This window comes from Anabrus simplex, chromosome 1 (assembly GCF_040414725.1).
Source record: "Anabrus simplex isolate iqAnaSimp1 chromosome 1, ASM4041472v1, whole genome shotgun sequence".
In the NCBI taxonomy this organism is placed as follows: domain Eukaryota; kingdom Metazoa; phylum Arthropoda; class Insecta; order Orthoptera; family Tettigoniidae; genus Anabrus; species Anabrus simplex.
Genome location: NC_090265.1, coordinates 1,707,401,103 through 1,707,423,575, shown reverse-complemented (window position 1 = coordinate 1,707,423,575; position 22,473 = coordinate 1,707,401,103). Strand labels below are relative to the sequence as shown.

The 22,473-nt window shown below is 41.3% G+C and overlaps 1 protein-coding gene across 1 annotated transcript in view; it reads right to left on the bottom strand.

Annotated features, from left to right (window-relative positions):
• Window positions 1–22,473, bottom strand: part of LOC136858700 (hydroxyacyl-coenzyme A dehydrogenase, mitochondrial) — a 153,470-nt gene that overhangs the window by 74,828 nt on the left and 56,169 nt on the right. The window contains exon 3 of the mRNA XM_067138438.2: window positions 19,093–19,251. Within this exon, the coding sequence (XP_066994539.2) occupies window positions 19,093–19,251 (159 nt within the window). The remainder of the gene's footprint in view (window positions 1–19,092; window positions 19,252–22,473) is intronic.

The window sequence follows — 22,473 nt, the reverse complement described above, 5'->3', positions numbered from 1 at the left end:
CCACCCTATCCTGTGCTAACCTTTTCATTTCTACGTAACTGCTGCATCCTATATCTGCTCTAATCTGCTTGTCATATTCATATCTTGGTCTACCCCTACCGTTCTTACCACCTACACTTCCCTCAAAACTAACTGAACAAGACCTGAATGTCTTAAGATGTGTCCTATCATTGCATCTCTTCTTCTCGTCAAATTTAGCCAAATCGATCTCCTCTCACCAATTCGATTCATTATCTCTTCATTCGTGATTCGATCTATCCATCTCACCTTCCGCATTCTTCTGTAACACCACATTTCAAAAGCTTCTATTCTCTTTCTTTCTGAGCTAGTTATCGTCCATGTTTCACTTCCATACAATGCCACGCTGTAGACGAAAGTCTTCAGAAACACATTCCTATATCATTATTCGAAGTGAGAAAATTTCTTTTCTTAATTTTTTTTTTTTTGCTAGGGGCTTTACGTCGCACACACAGATAGGCCTTACGGCGACGATGGGATAGGAAAGGCCTAGGAGTTGGAAGGAAGAGGTCATGGCCTTAATTAAGGTACAGCCCCAGCATTTGCCTGGTGTGAAAATAGGAAACCACGGAAAACCATATTCAGGGCTGCCGATAGTGGGATTCGAACCTACTATCTCCCGGATGCAAGCTCACAGCCGCACGCCTCTACGCGCACGGCCAACTCGCCCGGTTTTTTCTTAATAAAACCTCTTCCTTGTTTGTGTTAGCCTGCATTTTATGTCCTCCTCACTTCTGCCATCGTTAGTTATTTTATTACCCAAGTAACAATGTTCATGTACTTCCTTTAAGACTTCATCTCCTAATCTAATATTACCTGCATCACCTGTCTTCGTTCGACTGCACTCCATTGCTTTTGTTTTGAACTTATTTATTTTCATCTTGTACTCCTTACCCAAGACTGCGTCCATACCATTCAGCAAATTCTCGAAATATTCTGCAGTCTCAGACAAAACAACAATATCATCGGCTAATTTCAGGGTTTTGATTTCCTCTCCTTGGACTGCGATTTCCTTTCCAAATTCCTCTGATTTCCTTTACTCCCTGTTCTACGTATGTAAATATTGAAAAGGAGCGGGGACAAATTGCAGCCCTGCCTCACTCCTTTCTGGATTGCTGCTCCTTTTTCAAAGCCCTTTATTCTTATCACTGCAGTCTGATTTTTATTTAGATTGTAGATAATTCTTCGTTCTCGGTATCTGATCCCAATCACCTTCAGCATCTCAAATAGCTTGGTCCAATCAACATTATCGAATGCCTTTTCTAGATCTATGAATGCCATGTACGTTGGCTTATCCTTCTTAATACGATATTCTAAGATCAGACGTGAAGTCAAGATTGATTCACGTGTTCCTACATTTCTTCTGAAGCCACATTGATCTCCCAACTCAGCTTCAATTTGTCTTCCCATTCTTCTTTAAATAATACGTGTTAAAATTTTGCAGGCATGAGATACTAAACTAATAGTGTGGTCGTTTTCGCACTTGTCGGCACCGGCTTTCTCGGGAATAGGTATAACAACATTCCGGCGAAAATCGGATGGTACTTCTGTCTCATACATCTTACACACTAGATGGAATAACCTTGCCATGCTTGTTTCTCCTAAGGCAGTCAGTAATTTAGAAGGAACGTCATCAATTCCAGGTACCTTGTTCCTATTTAGGTCTCTCACAGCTCTGTCGAACTCTGACCTCAAATTGGGTCTCCCACTTCATCAGCATCAACAGCCCCTTGTCCCAGAACCAAATCATCTACGTTTGTTATATACAGTCTTGATAGACCTAATGTTAACGAAAATATTTGAGAATAATCTTCCTATAAATACCAACTCCATGTGATTACTATGACATAATATGCACCTGATAACACAATCCTGAGTAGAATCCGAATACGTAGTTTGGTTGAAATAAGTCCAGCAGTTTTCCACATTGAGGAATATACAAACAGATAGATAACCAGACAGACAGACAGACAGACAGACAGACAGACAGACAGACAGACACCAAAGGGAAAAGTTCTACCTGACGTTACATCGGTGTTCAGGTACATTAGGTGGGGTAATTTTAAGCCGAGATAAATATGATGCATCCTCTGATCCTCCGATGCATCCTAATTTTCTCCGTCATTTGAACAGTAAGCGAAATTATTTACAACAATTATTTAAAATGAAGGGGCATTTCACATATGGTTTACAGATTTTACATATAATCAATAGTGAAAGAGAAAATTGAAAAGAAAAACTCTTTTGGTCTTCCTATAAACTCCCAGTCCATTCAGTGATTTTTAAGTCTTATGCATGCTGAAACCTACTCCTGGACGAGTAGACTCTAAATATGTAGTTTGGTCGTGATATAATCAATAGTATAATAGAAAATGAAAAAACTCTTCCCCGCTTCTTATAAACCACCAGTCTGTTCAGTAATTTTAAATGATATGCATATCGAAACCAGTGCTTGGATGAGTAGACTCTAAATATGAAGTTTTATCTAGATATATTCAATAGTGTAAGAGAAAATTGAAAAAATATATTCTAGTCTTCCTATAAACCCCAGTCTATTCAGTGATTTTTAAATGATATGCATATCTAAACCTGCTCCTGGATGAGTAGACTCTAAATACGAAGTTAGGTCAAGATCTATTCAGCCGTTTACCCGTGATGGTGGAACAAACAGATAAACGAACAGTCACGAAAGCTAAAAATTGCTGATACGATCTCGAATTGACCTGAAACGGATAAATATATCAAAATATGGCGAAATAAATGACATTACAAACAACGGACCCCCTAGAATTTTATTTATAAGATATAAAAATGGCAACCTATAATCCTGCATAGTGAACATCGTTTTGACGTAAAAATGTCTTATAGCTGGAGGTCATCCGAAAATTTGTGCAACGTGCCAAAATAAATGTGTAACGGAAGTGGCACCACAGTAATCGTTACCGTAGGCCTTGGTCGCCAAAGATACTCTGTGAAATGATGCAAATAAATCGTTCGATATCAATATTTGAGTTTCATTTATTGAAAGACATATGCAAGATCACTTGCTTTAAGCAAAGGGAAAAGTTTCATTTCGTAACACTTTATCTACTGGAATTGGGCCGCTATCATTTGTAATAATAATAGTAATAATAATAATAATAATAATAATAATAATAATAATAATAATAATAATAATAATAATAATAATAATAATATGTGCCGTTTCACAGTTCTTTTTAAGAGCTGTAGTAACAAAGATGGAGTCTCTGCGATCAAAATGTCAAATAAAATGCATTTAACGTCAGTACGGGCCGAAATGTAAGTCTTTTCGTCGGTCGGTTACGGAAATGACCGCGTATAGAAGGCGCAGAAAAAAAATGACAAATGGACATTATTTAAAACCATTATTCAAGAAAAAAAATGCTCATCACTTATTATATAATCTGACTTCGATGTGTTAAGAAGACGCAAGACTAGATTTGAAAGGGATTATCCAGCGGAGCCAAATACTATAAATTGGAAACGAAAGATAATTTGCGACTACACGCCAATCTGCTGATATCAAGATTTAAACGCTGCGCGGGAGATTAAATACGCAAAAAGAAGAGATAAATAGACTACAGTAGAACTACGTCACGAAGTGGCGCAGGTCCTCAATAAAATTTTCCCGATACTGTTTAATGTTGAAGGACACCTACTGACCAGTTGTTGAGTGCATTTACGCCAATAAAAAGATAGCGGAAAGAAATTTATTTTCAAATTGAAATATATACAGAACATCTGTCTTAGTCGATTTTGAACTAGTTTATTGGATCAACTGTACCCCAACGAAATCTATGCAATCTGAGCAACGCAAGAGATATATTAATTGGAAGATGTCAGCAATGAATCAAATATTCTATTATTGTTCTGTTTCATACGCACGAGTCTTCACCATGGGTCTGTAAGGGAGCAAGGCGATGCTGCTTGGATCCTGACGAGGCGATACGATATTTTAGCTGTCCCGGATGACCTGTGATCAGTGTTGAGAAGCTACGATGTACCCGACCACTTGTGGAGGAACCAGATGACGAGATCCTAATCTCAGATGACCGGAGATGAGGAAACATCGAGACCATCTTGAGCAAAGCTAAGTCCATTACCTAAGTCGTTTTCGTAAGTAAGAGTATATTATTTCTTTTATTGCATGTTGATGTTTGTTTTGTGCTAAGACTGTGCGTGGATAAACGTATTGCTGATGTGATTGGAAGTAGGTATTCATCCATATGGTATGTTAATTCCACTTGTAGGCGTGGTCACCAAGTGATTGTGCGATCGTAATGTTTTCCAGTGATATGTGAGGAGAGATAGCGAGAGTTATTATTATTACCAGTGTTGAGTAATGCGTGAAGTTGGCATTAATACCTGTGTGTCCTAATTTAAGCAATGTCAATCAGTTCGAGATCGTATATAGGATGTGTTTTATGAAGGAATATGGCAGTAGACTACTCCAAGTTCATGTTAAATTTGGCACTATGACAGTAGTAAGTAAAGTAGGCATTTTATGAATGTCACGGCACGTTGATGTGTAAGTTAAGGTGGTGATTTACATATGATGAAGTGAAAGAGTTGTTATATATGAAATATGTGTATATTAACGCGTCATAGATATGATATATGGATGTTAATGATTTATGATGGTGGTAGTTATTGTTTTCTTCGAGAGAGAAATAGTCATAGTGGTGCGAAGTGAGATCTAGTCATTTCAAATGATGTTTCGGAGGGTGTCACAGAATTCTCGCCAATTCCATGTAATAATTCTGGATCTTACGCATTGTACATAGCTTAGGATATGATCTCGAGACGAGTAGTGCAATGTTTTTTTTCATCCATGTTAGGATTACCTAGAGAATCATATATGTACTCAAGATACGATTTGAGCTTTCACTGATTTACTTAGGATGATCTTGAAAATTCTCACGGTGTATAACTTTATTTCTGGATAAATTTCAACCTATAGGCTGATCACTGGTGACCTAGATTTTCAAAGAGAATTAATTTTTTTAGTCGGAGATAGTGTCATCTGACCATGTAGATTTTCCGTTGATAGTATGTGTTATGATAGCTACATATGATATGTGTGGTGACGTTTTTTTTGTTTTGTTTTTTTTTTGCAACCATGTACGCACGTAGTCTGATAATCAATAAGCTAAGGTCATATTACCTTAAGTTCATAAATTAAATCTTGCGATAATGTTACTTGTAGGGTGATTACGACTTACAATGGACGTAGCTTGGCTCATGATGTGTGACACAAGGAAATATGAGCGTCTAAGAGGCAACTAAGTAGGCAGAAGTGAATGTTTAAAATGTAAAACATACAAGAGAGTACTTGTCAAATCAAATCTGAAGAAGAGCTTGGTGATAGCCTCATTGAGAGTCCTAAACCTGCATCTAGACAAACAGTCAGTAAAAATTTAGGAATGTGACAGTTTATAGAGTAAGGATTAGGTGGTAACTAACAGAATCCCAAGAATAATTGATTCAGACAACTTGAACTCCATTTCTTGACTGAACATTAAAAATCGGCAATTCTACTAGCGTTTCTTTATTTTCTCAAGAGAGTGTCACTAGAAATACTGTAAATAGTAGTTAATACAATTTTTATTTTCTTCTTTGAGGATGCATCCTATATTCTTAGTATACTTGATTTTAATGTTTATTTTCTTGCCAGTATGGCACACGTAAATACCATTATCTGTATTCACATTAATTTATTTTGTTATCACCCAGCTTTGTAGGTGAGTTGTATACGAAGGAAAACATAGCTTTTTCAAAAATTTCCCAGATGTTACATGGAATTTATGCTAATAAGTTATGATTTTGGAGATTAATGGGCTTATGAAAGGAAATAATATGATCCGAGAAGACATTTATTTAGGATGAATTCGGAAGATGTAATTTTTCTGAAAGTTGTTGACGGATATAGACTATAGGGTTGACAATGAGTCACTCATTTCAAGAACGACTTCGTTGGTAAAAATTTGAGATAATTTTCTTGAATATTTGACTTAATATTTAAAATAAATATGGAATAGTGAAACCTAAACACTCTTTCTCTGTGTTCTTAGAATAAGAATTAGTTGTAAGACTGTAGTAGTTTCAAACGACGACAATTTCTATAAGAGTTAATAAGAATATGGTACCTAACTAGATACGGGTAAGAGACGTCTTTCTGCGTTAGTTAGAAACTACCATTAATCGACCTGGACGTTTTTCTATTACGGAACTCACACCCGTAGAACTCAGTCACCAGATTAATTGAATTTAGAGCTAGTCAGGATCTCTTGAGTCCATGCCTGGACGCGGGAACGGCGCAAATAATAATAATAATAATAATAATAATAATAATAATAATAATAATAATAATAATAATAATAATAATAATAATAATAATAATAATAATAAGTACTTAGTTTCTGGTACTGTTTGTGAGGTATGTGGCTCATTTTAAGAAATTCTAATCTTAAATAGGGCCTAATAATCAATGGTTCAAAGTGACCCGTATTTTCATATTTGTAATCTGGCCACCATAGCTAGAGCCCTGCACGGATGTGGATATCCGCAGATTTATCCGCGGACATCCGCGAAGTTAGTGTCATGGCGGATGCAAACGGTATGCCAGTGCGGATAATTTTGTTGATAATTTCTAAATAATGAAGTTTATTGATATTCGCTTAGGCGACTCTTGACAGTGGTATGGAAGAATGATGATATATTTAAAGAGCCTTGAGACCATAAAGCCGTAAATCCGACCTAAGCTTAACTACCTCCCTCCCGCAATTAATGGAAAAAGGAACAAAGATCAATTCCTCAGTTGTCGCAAGAGAAAATCCCTCATAAACCTGTGACTGTAGCGGTTCTGGTGCCAGTGAACCCTTTAACTTACTATTCCATAGTTGGTCGGCCACAGCTGCTGCAGTAGAGCAATATCGAACTCTTAAATCTTGGGGTCGTAGCGGGAATATTTCGGTCACGATCTTAACCAAACGATGGGGTTCAGAAGAGAGTCTAACTACTTGAAATGAGGAGCAAATATGTGCTTACTAACTTTTATTGAAACAATTAAATGCAATATTTTAATTATATAAAATCATTGATCAAGAAAAATTAATTATTTAATGTTTCAAACACAGTCACATTGCATGGCGTTAGTTTTATTAGTTACAGTATCGAAGAATTTTCTTTGAAGAAAAGAAAAAATATCACAGATTAGTGGACAGCGAAAACTAGGAAAATGAAAGAAAAACCTGAAAATCGGGCACCTATTGATCCAAACGATAATTGAGAATTAATCCACACGATCCGTGGAAAATCTGACCTTCAACAAGTAGAATTCCAGATTTACTCTTAACTAAGGTTATCCACCAGTCAAATACCCTGTCGGATATGGGAACACCCGCCGAATGGACCCTTAATCGAACCAAATTGACTATCAGTTGCTTTGGATAGGTTGCGACATATTATTGGAAAGCATGGTGTTCACTACAAGTTAACAAAAGCATTCATAATTGAAAATAAAATTAGACCATGTATTGTTACCTCGTGACACCCTTAAGTTATAGAATAATCTCGATGCTGAAACGTACATCACCCAAACAGCTGTTCAGAAGGAACCAACAACAACACGATCCGAGAGGATCTTACGTTACGTCGTTCTGAAGGAACAAAACTGCAAAATGCAGGAAACACTTATTTATCATGCATTTAGAAGAAATGCCAAACACTGAAGTTAAATAAAAAATTGTAAATCACTTGAAAAATATTCTTATAAAACCAACTTTCAAGTTATAAAAGGTTACGTTAAGCTTAATAAAATTACAAGTCCACATGGTAAAATAAAATCAAAAACCTAGGAATTATTTCCTTTACAACAACGACTACCATTACAGATCCATCTACTTATTGTTTGTCCCAACAAATTAACTGCAAAGTTATTGATCGACCACAATCAACTATGTATTATAAAAATGAAAGAACGAAAAATTGAAAATAAAATATATTCCCGGCTGACGAATCGAACCCGCATTCGTAACTCAAGTCTCACATAAATAAGCTAAGTGTCAACCCGCACTCTAGCAAAGCAGTCGAACGTCAGAACGACAAAACAATTGCGTCCGTAAATAAAATAAAATAAAATACTGAAGTTCAATGAACTCAAACGCGCGTGGCAAACCGAAGTAATATTCAATCACCGTTAGCTCAGTACCCAACCCTCACGTTCATGCCACTAGTGGTTCCATAATCTTAGGTAAACACCTTCCAGCTAGTAAGGGCTGTGCCAAACATGGCATCAATATTACTTAGCTAACACTCTTCACATTACATACACTACTGCAGACACTACCATCGCTCAAGTCACTTCGCAAAAACACCTAAGACATGAGTATATACAGCCGACACCCTAAACCTATCGTCGGGCCTACATAATGTCTACACACCGTAACAGTAATCTCTATGTACATACACACACCTTCCTAAACCTATCGTTGAGCGTAAACTGGGTTGTCTACGCTTTCTCTAGAATGTTAGGCGAAATCGCAACTTCAAACACATTCTTTGATATTTTAGCTGAAAACCTTTTCGAAACTTTAGCACACAATGAAACAAATCTTGCCACTGCATGAACGCAGGTCGGGAAATGAAACTAAGTCCCTATCTTGTTAATAAAACGTAAAATTGAAAATAAATAACGCGTGGCAAGAAACCCACAACTCAAACACGATCTCGACATGCGCAATGAAGTTTGGAAAAATAATAATGAATTTCAGCACACGTCTAATATTACGTGAGTATCGCCAAAACAATCATCATCGCAAAAATCCACACTGTAATTCTAGGGTGAGGCCCACAAATCGCCTACCATCTCACTATTCCAAACATCCATATCCGTAAACTATCCAGTGAAGCAAAATTCAATGAATCTACACAGCCAAACTATCGTTTTAATAACGTCCAATATCTCATCCTACAATGTTTCCGATTTAACGATAAATTATCGTCTCGTAATTTATGGAATTTATTGAGTGGAAATTTGTTATAACAGTCAAATCACACCAACCGTGTATTCAGAATGCTCTTTTACCCTTGAGGTCACCTATAATGTTCATTATGCTGACTTTACATAATCGTCACTTGGACTTAACTGCCAAGAGCTACAATCTTCAACAGAAATTGTTTTTCACTGGGGGATCTTAACTTGAAATCATAATGTGCGCCAGAGAGCACTCATTTCAAACCAGCCTTCACCCGGTCAGCTATCCCGGATTGTTAGCGGAATATCACTACAGCTTGTCTCAGAAATATCACATTTAATATACAACCTGTCTCAAAAATTCTTCGCCAGCAACAAGTATAGCCTGTTTCAAAAATTTATCTTCATCACCTCTCACGGCGGCATCACACATGAAATACAGGCTTCCTCTGCCTTCAGCATCTATACAACTCTTATCTCAACATATCATTCCGGCACAATCCATTTCTTCGTGTTTCAAAACTGATCACCTCAATCCTCCCGTGACAAACAACTTTTATAAGAATCCTTTACATTTATTTTGACTACAACTTTCGTACCTCAAGAATACAATAACACACCGTGATTTCCTATATCACCGATATACACGATGTCACAAAAATTACCTTCCCACGAAAAAACATGATTTTATCACATTTCACTGGATTTTGAGACAACACAAATCTTACTGAACGTATCTGTTAAATACACTTTTAACATAGAAAAATTTTATCCTGCGGTAAATATTATTATTATTATTATTATTATTATTATTATTATTATTATTATTATTATTATTATTATTATTATTATTCCGACAAAATCTTCTGAACTCATACGATATTCGAAATTAAGACATTCAGCACGACAACATTATTGTTGTCACCTTCCTAACTTTACTCAATTTGAACAATATCTCAAAGAATATTAACACATTATTTAAACTTCGCAGTTTATAGTCTCTCGGCGTGAATTTTACAGCCCTGAAGAGTTTCATACGACGACCAGAAATGTACCACGTTCGCCTGATCATCATTAAATATTAATTCGACACACGCATTAACATTTTCTTGGGACAAATTCTAACCACAACATTGATAAAAATATAGTCACAGACCTGTAATCATAGTCGCCTTGGAGATTCCAGCCACATTTAGCCAGCTGCCCTCGTGCTTAGCCTTTCATGGCTACATTTGACATCATCTTCTTATATACACTGACTGACAGAGCAAATGCAACACCAAGAAGGAGTGATCAGAACTTTATGCCAATTGCAGGGTAGACTGACGTCACTGAGGTATGCTCATGATGTGAAATGCGCCGCTGTGCTGCGCACGTAGCGAACGATAAATGGGACACGGCGTTGGCGAATGGCCGACTTCGTACCGTGATTTCTCAGCCGACAGTCATTGTAGAACGTGTTGTCGTGTGCCACAGGACACGTGTATAGCTAAGAATGCCAGGCCGCCGTCAACGGAGGCATTTCCAGCAGACAGACGACTTTACAAGGGGTATGGTGATCGGGCTGAGAAGGGCAGGTTGGTCGCTTCGTCAAATCGCAGCCGATACCCATAGGGATGTGTCCACGGTGCAGCGCCTGTGGCGAAGATGGTTGGCGCAGGGACATGTGGCACGTGCGAGGGGTCCAGGCGCAGCCCGAGTGACGTCAGCACGCTTTGATCGGCGCATCAGCCGCCAAGCGGTGGCAGCCCCGCACGCCACGTCAACCGCCATTCTTCAGCATGTGCAAGACACCCTGGCTGTTCCAATATCGACCAGAACAATTTCCCGTCGATTGGTTGAAGGAGGCCTGCACTCCCGGCGTCCGCTCAGAAGACTACCATTGACTCCACAGCATAGACGTGCACGCCTGGCATGGTGCCGGGCTAGAGCGACTTGGATGAGGGAATGGCGGAACGTCGTGTTCTCCGATGAGTCACGCTTCTGTTCTGTCAGTGATAGTCACCGCACACGAGTGTGGCGTCGGCGTGGAGAAAGGTCAAATCCGGTAGTAACTGTGGAGCGCCCTACCGCTAGACAACGCGGCATCATGGTTTGGGGCGCTATTGCGTATGATTCCACGTCACCTCTAGTGCGTATTCAGGGCACGTTAAATGCCCACCGCTACGTGCAGCATGTGCTGCGGCCGGTGGCACTCCCGTACCTTCAGGGGCTGCCCAATGCTCTGTTTCAGCAGGATAATGCCCGCCCACACACTGCTCGCATCTTCCAACAGGCTCTACGAGGTGTACAGATGCTTCCGTGGCCAGCGTACTCTCCGGATCTCTCACCAATCGAACACGTGTGGGATCTCATTGGACGCCGTTTGCAAACTCTGCCCCAGCCTCGTACGGACGACCAACTGTGGCAAATGGTTGACAGAGAATGGAGAACCATCCCTCAGGACACCATCCGCACTCTTATTGACTCTGTACCTCGACGTGTTTCTGCGTGCATCGCCGCTCGCGGTGGTCCTACATCCTACTGAGTCGATGCCGTGCGCATTGTGTAACCTGCATATCGGTTTGAAATAAACATCAATTATTCGTCCGTGCCGTCTCTGTTTTTTTCCCCAACTTTCATCCCTTTCGAACCACTCCTTCTTGGTGTTGCATTTGCTCTGTCAGTCAGTGTATATATATAACTTAAGCCATACAGATTTTTACACTTGGTGTCGATTAACACCGCAAATACCGCACTTTCTTCGCGTTTAACATGCGACGAGCACGCTTCTCAAATGGCGACTGCCACAGTTTTCCCAGGACCCTGCTTTCGTTCACGCTACTGCTGGCCAGGTGGTTTCAATTAGATAACAAAAATCAGACCTCACGGCTAGCCTCCAGACTTCCCTTTGACAATATCAAACACACACAATTGTAATACAGAGAGAAACTCAGCTACGCATTTTAACCAGATATCTAAACCTTCACAGTTTTCATCGGCGGAAGCTCAGGAAAATTTCTATCACCTTCCATTTAACATTCTACTTGAACCATCGACACGAATATATAACAAGTTACTTTGAGAACAAAACCCCGCACTTTCTTGAAGACGAGTGACGTGGGTTTCACCGTTCAGGCCAACAGACAGAATGTGTAAAATAGGTGGAAGGGGGGTTTCTTTTATACCTTTTGGGAGGGACGCCACCCTCTCCACAAGGGTCGATTGCGCAATCTGCTAATTACACATCCACTGGACCAATTCTTTTGAAATTTATTCCATAAATTCGGACATGCTTATAATTCATTATGGTGTTAATTTTATATATTTCCCATACTTGCAACGGGCGTAATGAATTATTTCTGACATGTAGTTTCGCGGCTAATCTTCAGGAAAATGACCTCGCCACGTGTCGCAGATCCGCGAGCAGGACACCAACTTTCCTCCAGGCTTAACTGCATTTATATTTACCCTGGGGATTCTATCTTCACATACGGTTTATAAATAATTCAGATCATTTATTCCTGGATTTACCATGTCGCCAAAATCTCTCGTTATGATGGATTTTTCGAAAGTGATAACTTATTCAATACTCGAAGTCCACCGAATTGTACCGGCATTTCACGAGCTCGCGGCTCGCTCGTCACGGTAAGTTCGTTCCCACGAGAAAGCGAGGCTTTGAAATAAAAACATGGCTACTCTCAAAAAAGTTGTTTGTAGCTGAAATACGTATTTGGAATGATTTTTTTCATAGTAGAATCAGGTGTGTGTGCTATTTGCTTCACGTCGCACCGACACAGATAGGTCTTATGGCGACGATGGGACAGGAAGTGGCTAGGAGTGGGAAGGAAGCGGCCGTGGCCTTAATTAAGGAACAGCCCCAACATTTGCCTGGTGCGAAAATGGGAAACCACGGAAAACCATCTTCAGGGCTGCCGACAGTGGCGTTCGAACCCACTAGCTCCCGAATACTGGATACTGGCCGCACTTAAGCGACTGCAGCTATCGTAGAATTATGGGTTCACCAGATATGAGGCCTATTGTATTGTGCTAAGCTCGAGCCTTTTCAATACCTTGGGTGTAATATAGTGCAGTTAAATATTTTCAGTATCCACGGATAAGCATTCGCGGATACGGATAAACTTTCGCGGATGAGGATGCAGGTGCGGGTGAAGGAAGTGTGGATGCGGAGCGGATGCGGATACTATTTTGTATATCCGCGCAGGGTTCTAACCATAGCCTCCATGCAATCTTCGTCTATGGATATAGCAATGTTTTCACAATATTTTTCTATTCTCACTCCGTGCGGTCATTTCATTTCAATGGGTCGTCTTCCTGTCACGATAACTTCTTCCCTCGACCTTTAATCTCCAAAACGTGCTTATCATTTAGGTCTGGCGAACCTCAGCTGTTAACTCTCTTTTTCTTTTAATCGAGAGAAGACGAAACTTTTTATACATGATGGCGTGTTATCTCAGGACCGATAAAGGTCTGTCTTATTCAGTGCGATTTTGTAATACTGAACTAGAAAATGTGTTATTTCTTGATTCTTCCAACGAACAGCAAGATTCGCATCTTGCGAACACCACCACGCAACCCTAGCCGAGTCCGGCATTACTTATGCCAGGTTCCTCACTTTCATCTTTCATATCCAACGATCGTCTGGAGGTCTTTCTCTGTCGTCTGTACTCCTGCTTCGTCCAATATACCTGAGATAGGCCAGCGTCTATCCGACATTTACTATAGTAATAGTAATAATAATTCGGGTATAAGAAAGATTTTTCCACTGAAGCTCTACTTGTAGGACTTCAGCAAGATATAGCAGATATCTTGGATTCAGGTCAAATGGACCGTACCGCGATTGAACTGTCTAAGGCAAATAATAGGATGGATCATGGGAGACTACTGGCAAAAATGAGTGCAATTGGACTAGACAAAACAGTGACTGAATGGGTGGCTATATTTCTAGAAAAGAGATCTCAGGGAATTATAGTAGGCGAAGCTTTTATCTGACCCTGTAATAATTAAGAGGCGAATTCCTCAAGGCAGTATTATTAGACCTTTATGTTTTCTTATATATAAGTAAAGAAGTGGAATCAGAAATAAGGTTTTTTTGCGGATGATGTTATTCTGTATAGAGTAATAAATACCTTACAATATTGTGAGAAACTGCAAAATGAATTCGATAATGTTGTGAGATGGACAATAGGCAATGGTATGATGATAAACGGGGTTGAAAGTCAGGTTGTTAGTTTCACAAATACTAAAAGTCCTCTCAGTTTTAATTACTGCGTTGATGGTGTGAAAGTTCGTTTGGGGTCATTGTTGATGATGATGATGATTATGATGATGATGATGATGATGATGGAGATGATGATGATGATGCTTGTTGTTTAAAAGGGCCTAACGTCTATGTCATCAGCCCCTAATGGTGCGAAATGAGACGAAATGGAATGACAAATTAAAAGTCAAAAATCCTCCACTGGCCAGATTTCAAAACGTGAGGATGATGAATGAATGGATGGATATGAATTTAAAACAATCAGTGGATCCGACCCGCAATGTCTCGCATTCACAGAAACTGACTGGAAATAATAGTATCACTGACCAAGGGACCGCGTCTATAGCATAATACTGAATCGATTATGCTTTTAGTCCAAAGGGGTCCGAAATCCAAGTCATCGGCCGCCTCATAATGGTACTTATCGCTAGGAAAATAGAACCATGGTATAGGTCACGCTGCGGAACTAATCAAAAGTAGCGTAGACTTGCGGTATTCCACACATTATGGTAGGGCCTACTACTCACAGGTAATGAAATTCGCACATATAATGCAGACCTATGGGGTTTCGCACATTGTGGCGCCATTTACAGACAACACAAACCTATGGTGTTCATCACGAAAGTGTACTAACCAAAGGAATCCGCGCTATCCGTTGGTGTTCCTCATATAGTGGGTACTAATCACAGGCAAGCCAGCACCATGGTGTCGCTCATCACATGGTATCGCTCATATAGTGCTACCGATCACAGGTACTGTAAAAGCCGGCAACGTACTTTTTTGCTACTAATCACAAATCTGTTTGGTGATGATGATGCTTGTTGTTTAAAGGGGCCCAACATCGAGGTCATCGGCCCCTAATGGTACGAAATGAAATAACAAAAAATTTAAATTCATTCACTGACCAAAATAAAATAAAAAGTCATGAAGAATGAATGGATGGACATGAACCCTACAAAAAAAAAACAGTGAATCAGACTCAAAAAGAAGGTAGTTAATTAGAGTATTACTGACCAAGGGACCATTTATTAAGCACAATGATGCTTGATGTCTGAAGGGGTGCTAAATTCACGTCTAAGGCCCCACAGAATGGTACATGTCGCGAGTAAAGTAGAACCATGGTATTTGTCTTTTTGGGGTACTGATCAAAAGTAGCGAAGACTCACGGTGGTCCACACAAGATGGTACTACTCACAAGTATTGCAATTCGTACAGGGAACGCAGACCTATGGTGTTGCTCACACAATGGCGCCACTCATAGCCAACGGAAACCGGTAAGTTTCCTCACCTAGGTGTACTAGTCACGGGCGCCGGTATTCCCGTGGTGCTCCTCACATAGTGGGTACCAATCACAGGCAACGCTGACCCACGGTGCCGCTCATATAGCGGTACAACTCACAGGCTACGCCCAGACCCGCGGTGTTGCTCACATGGGTACAACGCACGGGTACTGGAATCCACCAGGCCAGGCTTTTTACTGCAACTAATCACAAACCTATTTTGTACCAATTTAGTGATACTACTCGCAAGTACATGTAACCCATGGTGTTCCCCGCGTGGTGGTACTGATCACAAGTAGTTTCATGGTTCTAATAGAATCATCCATTGGTCGTCCCTTTTAGTCGCCTCTTACAACAGGCAGGGGATACCGTGGGTGTATTCTTCGTCTCTGAGTCCCCCGCCCACAGGGGGTTGTGTGTTTGGTCCGCGAGAGGTATTTTATTTCGCTCAAGTCCGCCGGCAAGCCGGTTAGAACCCCCCTATCCGCCACCTGGGACGCGCCACGTGGGAGTATCACCTCTCCCCCTGCTACGCCAGCGTAGTAGGTTCGTGGCGGGGTCATTGAAAGTACCTAGGTGTTAATATAAGGAAAGATCTTCATTGGGTTAATCACATAAATGGGATTGAAAATACAGGGTACAGATCTCTGCACAGGGTTAGTATGGTATTTAGGGGTTGTAGAAAGGATGTAAAGGAGAGAGCAAATAAATCTCTCGTATGGCCCCAACTAGAGTATGGTTCCAGTGTATGGGACCCTGACCAGGATTACTTGATTCAATAACTGGAAAAAATCCAATTATTCGACCCACAGCTCGTATTCCATTCGGACGAGGCCTGGTTTCATCTTAATGGTTGTGTGAATAGTCATAACTCTCACTATTGGTGTGCAGAAAATCCTAATTGTGTTTATGAAATCTCTCATTATTATAGGAAGATCGGTGTTTGGTGTGCTGTTAGTGCAAGACGAATAATTGGACCTATTTTTTCGAAACGAGAGTAAATGCAGTGTGTGATTTTTATTTGTGGGATAAATTGAAAGGAAAAGTGTATCGAAGAAATCCTCGCATATTGGAGGAACTCAAAGAAAATATCACGAATGAAATCAGAAACATTACATTGGCAGAACTCACTCGCGTCAACCAGAATGTGGTTACCGGATACAATGCCTGTTCAGCCGCACCTCATTACCTTCATATCTTACTTTTGTATTTTACAAGATATCGCATTCTTTACTATGTCATAGATCAGTCTGTTATGGCTGCTTAGTGTTCTCTCTGCCTGACTTGACGTGCAGTTCGTTCCAATTAGACAGATGGCACCTCATGTAATGGAGGATTGTCAAAGCATTTCTTTCTAGCTCATCTTTGATTCGAGTTATCTCTGGGCTTAGGAAAATAATGACATTGAAAAGAAAAGATGGAGACTACGAGATGACTCATCTGGTACAAATGGTTCTACAAAAAGATTCAAATTTTATCTTGTATGGCTCTCTTAGTTTCGTGTCCATGAATATGACTACTTACAGTCAATGAATGACTTCTCCAATCGCAAGGTATTTATCCTACTTATCCTTTCTTGGCTTGCCATAGTTATGCTAGTTTGTTTTCTGAGATATCCCTATTTAGTGTATTAACCTTTTATAATTTTGCTGCAGACTTATTTCATTGTCCTTCCTTCCTCTTTACCGGGCGAGTTGGCCGTGCGCGTAGAGGCGCGCGGCTGTGAAGCTTGCATCCGGGAGATAGTAGGTTCGAATCCCACTATCGGCAGCCCTGAAAATGGTTTTCCGTGGTTTCCCATTTTCACACCAGGTAAATGCTGGGGCTGTACCTTAATTAAGGCCACGGCCGCTTCCTTCCAACTCCTAGGCCTTTCCTATCCCATCGTCGCCATAAGACCTATCTGTGTCGGTGCGACGTAAAACCCATAGCAAAAAAAACCTTTCTCTTTATATCTGCTTGTTATGTAATCGTTTCTACATAGAGCGAAAGGTAGCACCGACCCTGTCATACGTGTGTGTGATGAATTTGTTTGTGGTTTTTGATTCGACACCTTTTATTTCTCTCTGTCTTCGACGTTTGGCTCGAGCTTATGTTCTGCATTATGGTTTAACGATGATACTGTACGATTCATTTCCGCCTTGGTGTACGATATGAATACGTCTCATGCGGCGTGTAAGTTATTTACGTTATGTGTTTTGACTGGGTGAGCCTAGCCTCTTTGCGGTGACCCAGGTATTTGCCCTGTGCTCTCAGGTCAAACTCATGAGCCGTTAACTGATTCATGTCATGCTGTTGCGATTCTCGTCGTAACGTGTCTTGATATTATGCTTTTTATTCACTCTGCTTCGCATGTTTGCTTTCTGAGTGTCTGTTGGTGTGGAATGGTTATCAGACCTGTTTTACTTTTCAGTATCTTACGGATTTTCGCTTTTGTCATTATTTTTATTTTATCTCGTTATTGTTTCCGACTTCCTCAACCGATTAATATGTTTATTTCTGGATTTTGCTCTCATTTTACTTGCTTTACGACTAATTTATTTGTGTCTGTAACTATGGCAACTCCTTTCTTATTTCCCTGTGTTCCATATTTGTTTACTTTTCTGCTAGCCTTGGTTCACTGGCGTCTTTGATTTCTGGAGATTCAGTCTCTATGGAGATTGTTGGGAGCCAATGTTTTGACAAAAAGGCCTTGACTTTTTCTGGGGAGCCGTGATAATTTTATTGTGTGAAAGCTGTTCGTTTCACCTCTTGATTGCAAATTGTCCTTAGAAATGCTTTGGATCGCGTTTTAATTGCCACTGCCTAGTAATAAATTAAAATAATTGTATCACAGTTCATAATACCTCTGTTGCGATAGTGTAAGATTCTATAAGATTCAGATTGATAAGTCAAGCGATTTGATTGTGATTGGAGTATCATTACAAACCACGTATGTGAGTATTTGACTCACTGTATTCCCCATTTATGTGTTTTATGCCTGTATTCAAACCTTTTTTCTCTAGTTTATGTTAATAAATCTAATTCATTTAAATTGACCTCTGGTCTACGTTATTGTCTCTCTACTTTGGCTCTCCAATCAAAGAGGCCCGGATTTAGCTCCTGGCAGTTTTCAGCCAGTTCCTACCTATCCAGAATAGGTAGGTGGTGTACTGTATAACACAGGAAGGAGTACACTTCTAGCATCTTTTATAAGGTAATATTTCATATAAGATTGTATACACGTTTAAAGCATGGCGGCCGCGCGCGACATGAGTTCGGCTGAGGAAGCTGCTATAGCTCAGAGTACAAACACCGTGCGCTCGTTCTGGGTTTTTATCAAAGATCCTGTAGATGACCCAATGGTGTGGTGGCAGGTGTTTCTAAGAGTTTCACCAAAAGGACAGACAATCAAGATGTGAGCTAATGTTTCGATCTCACCGCATCTTCTGCAGTGGGTATCGTGAATGGATCTTCGTGGTATGGCTCTTACAGGCACCATGCTGCATGTCATTTTCAGAGCATCCCTCTAATCCGAACTAGAGGGACCGAACACTTACCTGGTCAATACTGGAGAACAACTTATGTTTGTGCTCCAGATTCTCGACGATGGCCTCCACGACCAGGTCTGTCTCCTTCACAGCCTCCTTCACATCCGTCACAGTCTTTATCCTCTCCAAGGTCTCAGACACCAGCTTCTCGCCGTCACCAGGGTCATCCTAGAAGGAACAATCCGTGATTATACAAACGCTCAATGGGCCAGATAACAACAATCGTACGGATGCGGTCATGGGTCATTTCCTATCACTCTGAACAAGATAGGTGACATTGCCATATCAAACCGTCCTTGCAGTGAAACAAATAGTGGGAATGTAAACCACATCGTTTTTGAACGAACATCAAAGACCGAATTTCATCAAAGCTCTCGTGCAACGGCCAACAAGAGTCTAGCTCTTATTATCCACTGGAAATACATTAATACATTGGGAAATCGTCTTATTTCTGAAGAAAAGTGAAAATAAGATACAAAGTTTTACACACTCTGAAATCCGTGCCGTGCAGTATGTGTGAATAACCGAGTATATTATTATTATTATTATTATTATTATTATTATTATTATTATTATTATTATTATTATTATTATCTTTCTTCTACAGAGTCTTACTTACTTAATCTATTTACCCTTCAGGGTTGACTTTTCCCTCGGACTCAGCGAGGGATTCCACTACTACCGCCTCAAAGGCAGTGTCCTGGAGCGTGAGACTTTTGGGTCGAGGATACAACTGGGAAGGATGACCAGTGCCTCCCCAAGGCGACCTCACCTGCTATGCTGAACAGGAGCCTTGGTGGGGGATGGGAAGATTGGAAGGGATGGACAAGGAAGAGGGAAGGAAGCGGCCGTGGCCTTAAGTTAGATACCATGCCGGCATTTGCCTGGAGGAGAAGTGGGAAACCAGGGAAAACCACTTCGAGGATAGCTGAGGTGGGAATCGAACCAACCTCTACTCAGTTGACCCTCCGAGGCTGATTGGACCCCGTTCCAGCCCTAGTACCTTTTTTCAAATTTCGTGGCAGAGCCGGGAATCGAACCCGGGCCTCTGGTGGTGGCAGGTAATCACACTAACCACTACACCACAGAGGCCGACCTTTTACAGAGTCACCAGTTAATATAGCCATAAGATTGTTATTATGGCTATGCACCTGGCGAGCCGAACATGTCCTCGGACACTCCCGGCACTAAAAGCCATACGCCATTTCATTTTATAGACCTAGCAATTAATATGAAAAAACAACAACAGTTATTTCAAATTCATTATTGTCTGGTCAGGTATTTTGTGTAATTGTATTTGTTGGTGAACACATGTCATGCCACTCTTCTTCTTCTTCTTCTGCTTCTTCTTCGCTTTTTCCCTATTACCTACCATCGGCATTTTGAATGTATTCAGCCTCTAGTGATTGTCCGCCTCCGTAGCGTACCGGTCAGTGTTATTAGCTGCCGTCCTCGGGGGCCCGGGTTCGATTGCCGGTACTGCCAGAAATTTAAGAATGGCAGGAGGGCTGGTATGTGGTTGAAATGGTACATGCAACTCACCTCCATTGGGGGTGTGCCTTAAAAAAGAGCTGCTCTACCTCGAGATGAAGCCACGACTTTTATAACACTATCCTCCACCACAATAACACGCACTTACCTACACATGGCAGGTGCCGCCCACCCTCATCGGAGGGTCTACCTTACCCGGCTAGAAATAGCTACACGGAATTGATTATTCTGGTGATTTGTAGTGTCATACGTTGTACTATACATAAATGAAGGTGCGTATTAAGACGAACATAAACACTGAACTCCCGACCTAGAAGAATTAACCGGGTAGTGTTAAAACCCCGAGCCCCAAGTACGGCAGCTAATAGCAATAACCGTTCCGCTACGGATGTAATAATAACACCTGGCGGAAAAAGTATCCGAACACCAGGAAGGGATTGTGCTAGATTATTGAAAGATGACGTTGATTTACATTTTCCGCAAATCGCAGTAGCGTGGTGCAAGTAGCGGTTGTGAGGGAAGCAACGGGAAACTACCTCACTCCTCATTTCCCTAGTACGCCTTTTCAGTGATGCCTAGGCCATCTATGACAGCACCGAGCTCGATAGCTGCAGTCGCTTAAGTGCGGCCAGTATCCAGTATTCGGGAGATAGTAGGTTCGAACCCTACTGTCGGCAGCCCTGAAGATGGTTTTCCGTGGTTTCCCATTTTCACATCAGGCAAATGCTGGGGCTGTACCTTAATTAAGGCCACGGCCGCTTCCTTCCCACTCCTAGGCCTTTCCTGTCCCATCGTCGCCATAAGACCTATCTGTGTCGGTGCGACGTAAAGCAACTAGCAAAAAAAAAAAAAAAAAAAAAAAAAAAAATTATGACAGCTGATGGCAGAGCTGTTGAGGATCCCACCAGTGGCATCGCTGACGGACTGAACATACATATACAATATACATAGAAGCGGTCCCATGACTTTGCACATCAGGTTTGCTTTAAATAGCCTACGGGCTGTACTGTGCAAGAGCGTTAGTTACATGTGAGACTGGATTGGGTGACTGTGAGTGGGTCACGAATGCCTTTACGAGAACGAAGAGGCCAGTATCAACAGCTCACTGCAGATGAACGAGCCCATGTAGCAGGGCTACGTGAAGGTGAATTTTCCTTCCGCGTCATTGCAGAACGACTTGGCAGGTATGTCTGCACTGTGCGTGTGCTGGCAGTAATGGTCACGAGAAGGTACGCTCACAAGAAGACCGGGCTCCGGACGTCCCCGTAGCACCACCGAGAGGGAGGACCGCCGTATTCGGCGAATGGCTGTGGCGCTGCTGTGAAGCAGCAATTCGAGTGGCAGTTGGCACCACAGTGACGCAACGAACTATTCGAAATCGGTTACTTGAAGGACAGCTCCGACCCAGACGCCCTGCAGCGTGCATTCCTCTTACCCCAAACCACCGCCATCTGCGACTGCGTGTCAAGCGAGAGCTCATTGGAGGATGGAGTGGAAGTCCGTTGTGTTTTCCAATGAAAGTCGGTTCAGGCTTGGTTCCAGTGATGGTCGTGTGTTGGTTAGGAGGAGGCCAGGTGAACGCCTGCATTCCACCTGTCTGCACTGGAACTACACCGGGAGTTCTGGTCTGGAAGCAATTTCCCATGACAGCAGGAGTACTCTAGTGGTTATACCACGCACCCTGACTGCAGATGTGTATGTCCTTCTCCTGATGCGATCTGTTGTGCTGTCATTCATGAACATCATACCCGGGGGTGTTTTCCAACAGGTTAATGCACGCCCCCATGCCGCTGTTGTAACCCAACGTGCTCTACAGAGTGTCGACAAGGTCCGCTCGATGCCCCGATCTGTCCCCAATCAAGCATGTATGGGACATCATTGGGCGACAATTCCAGCGTC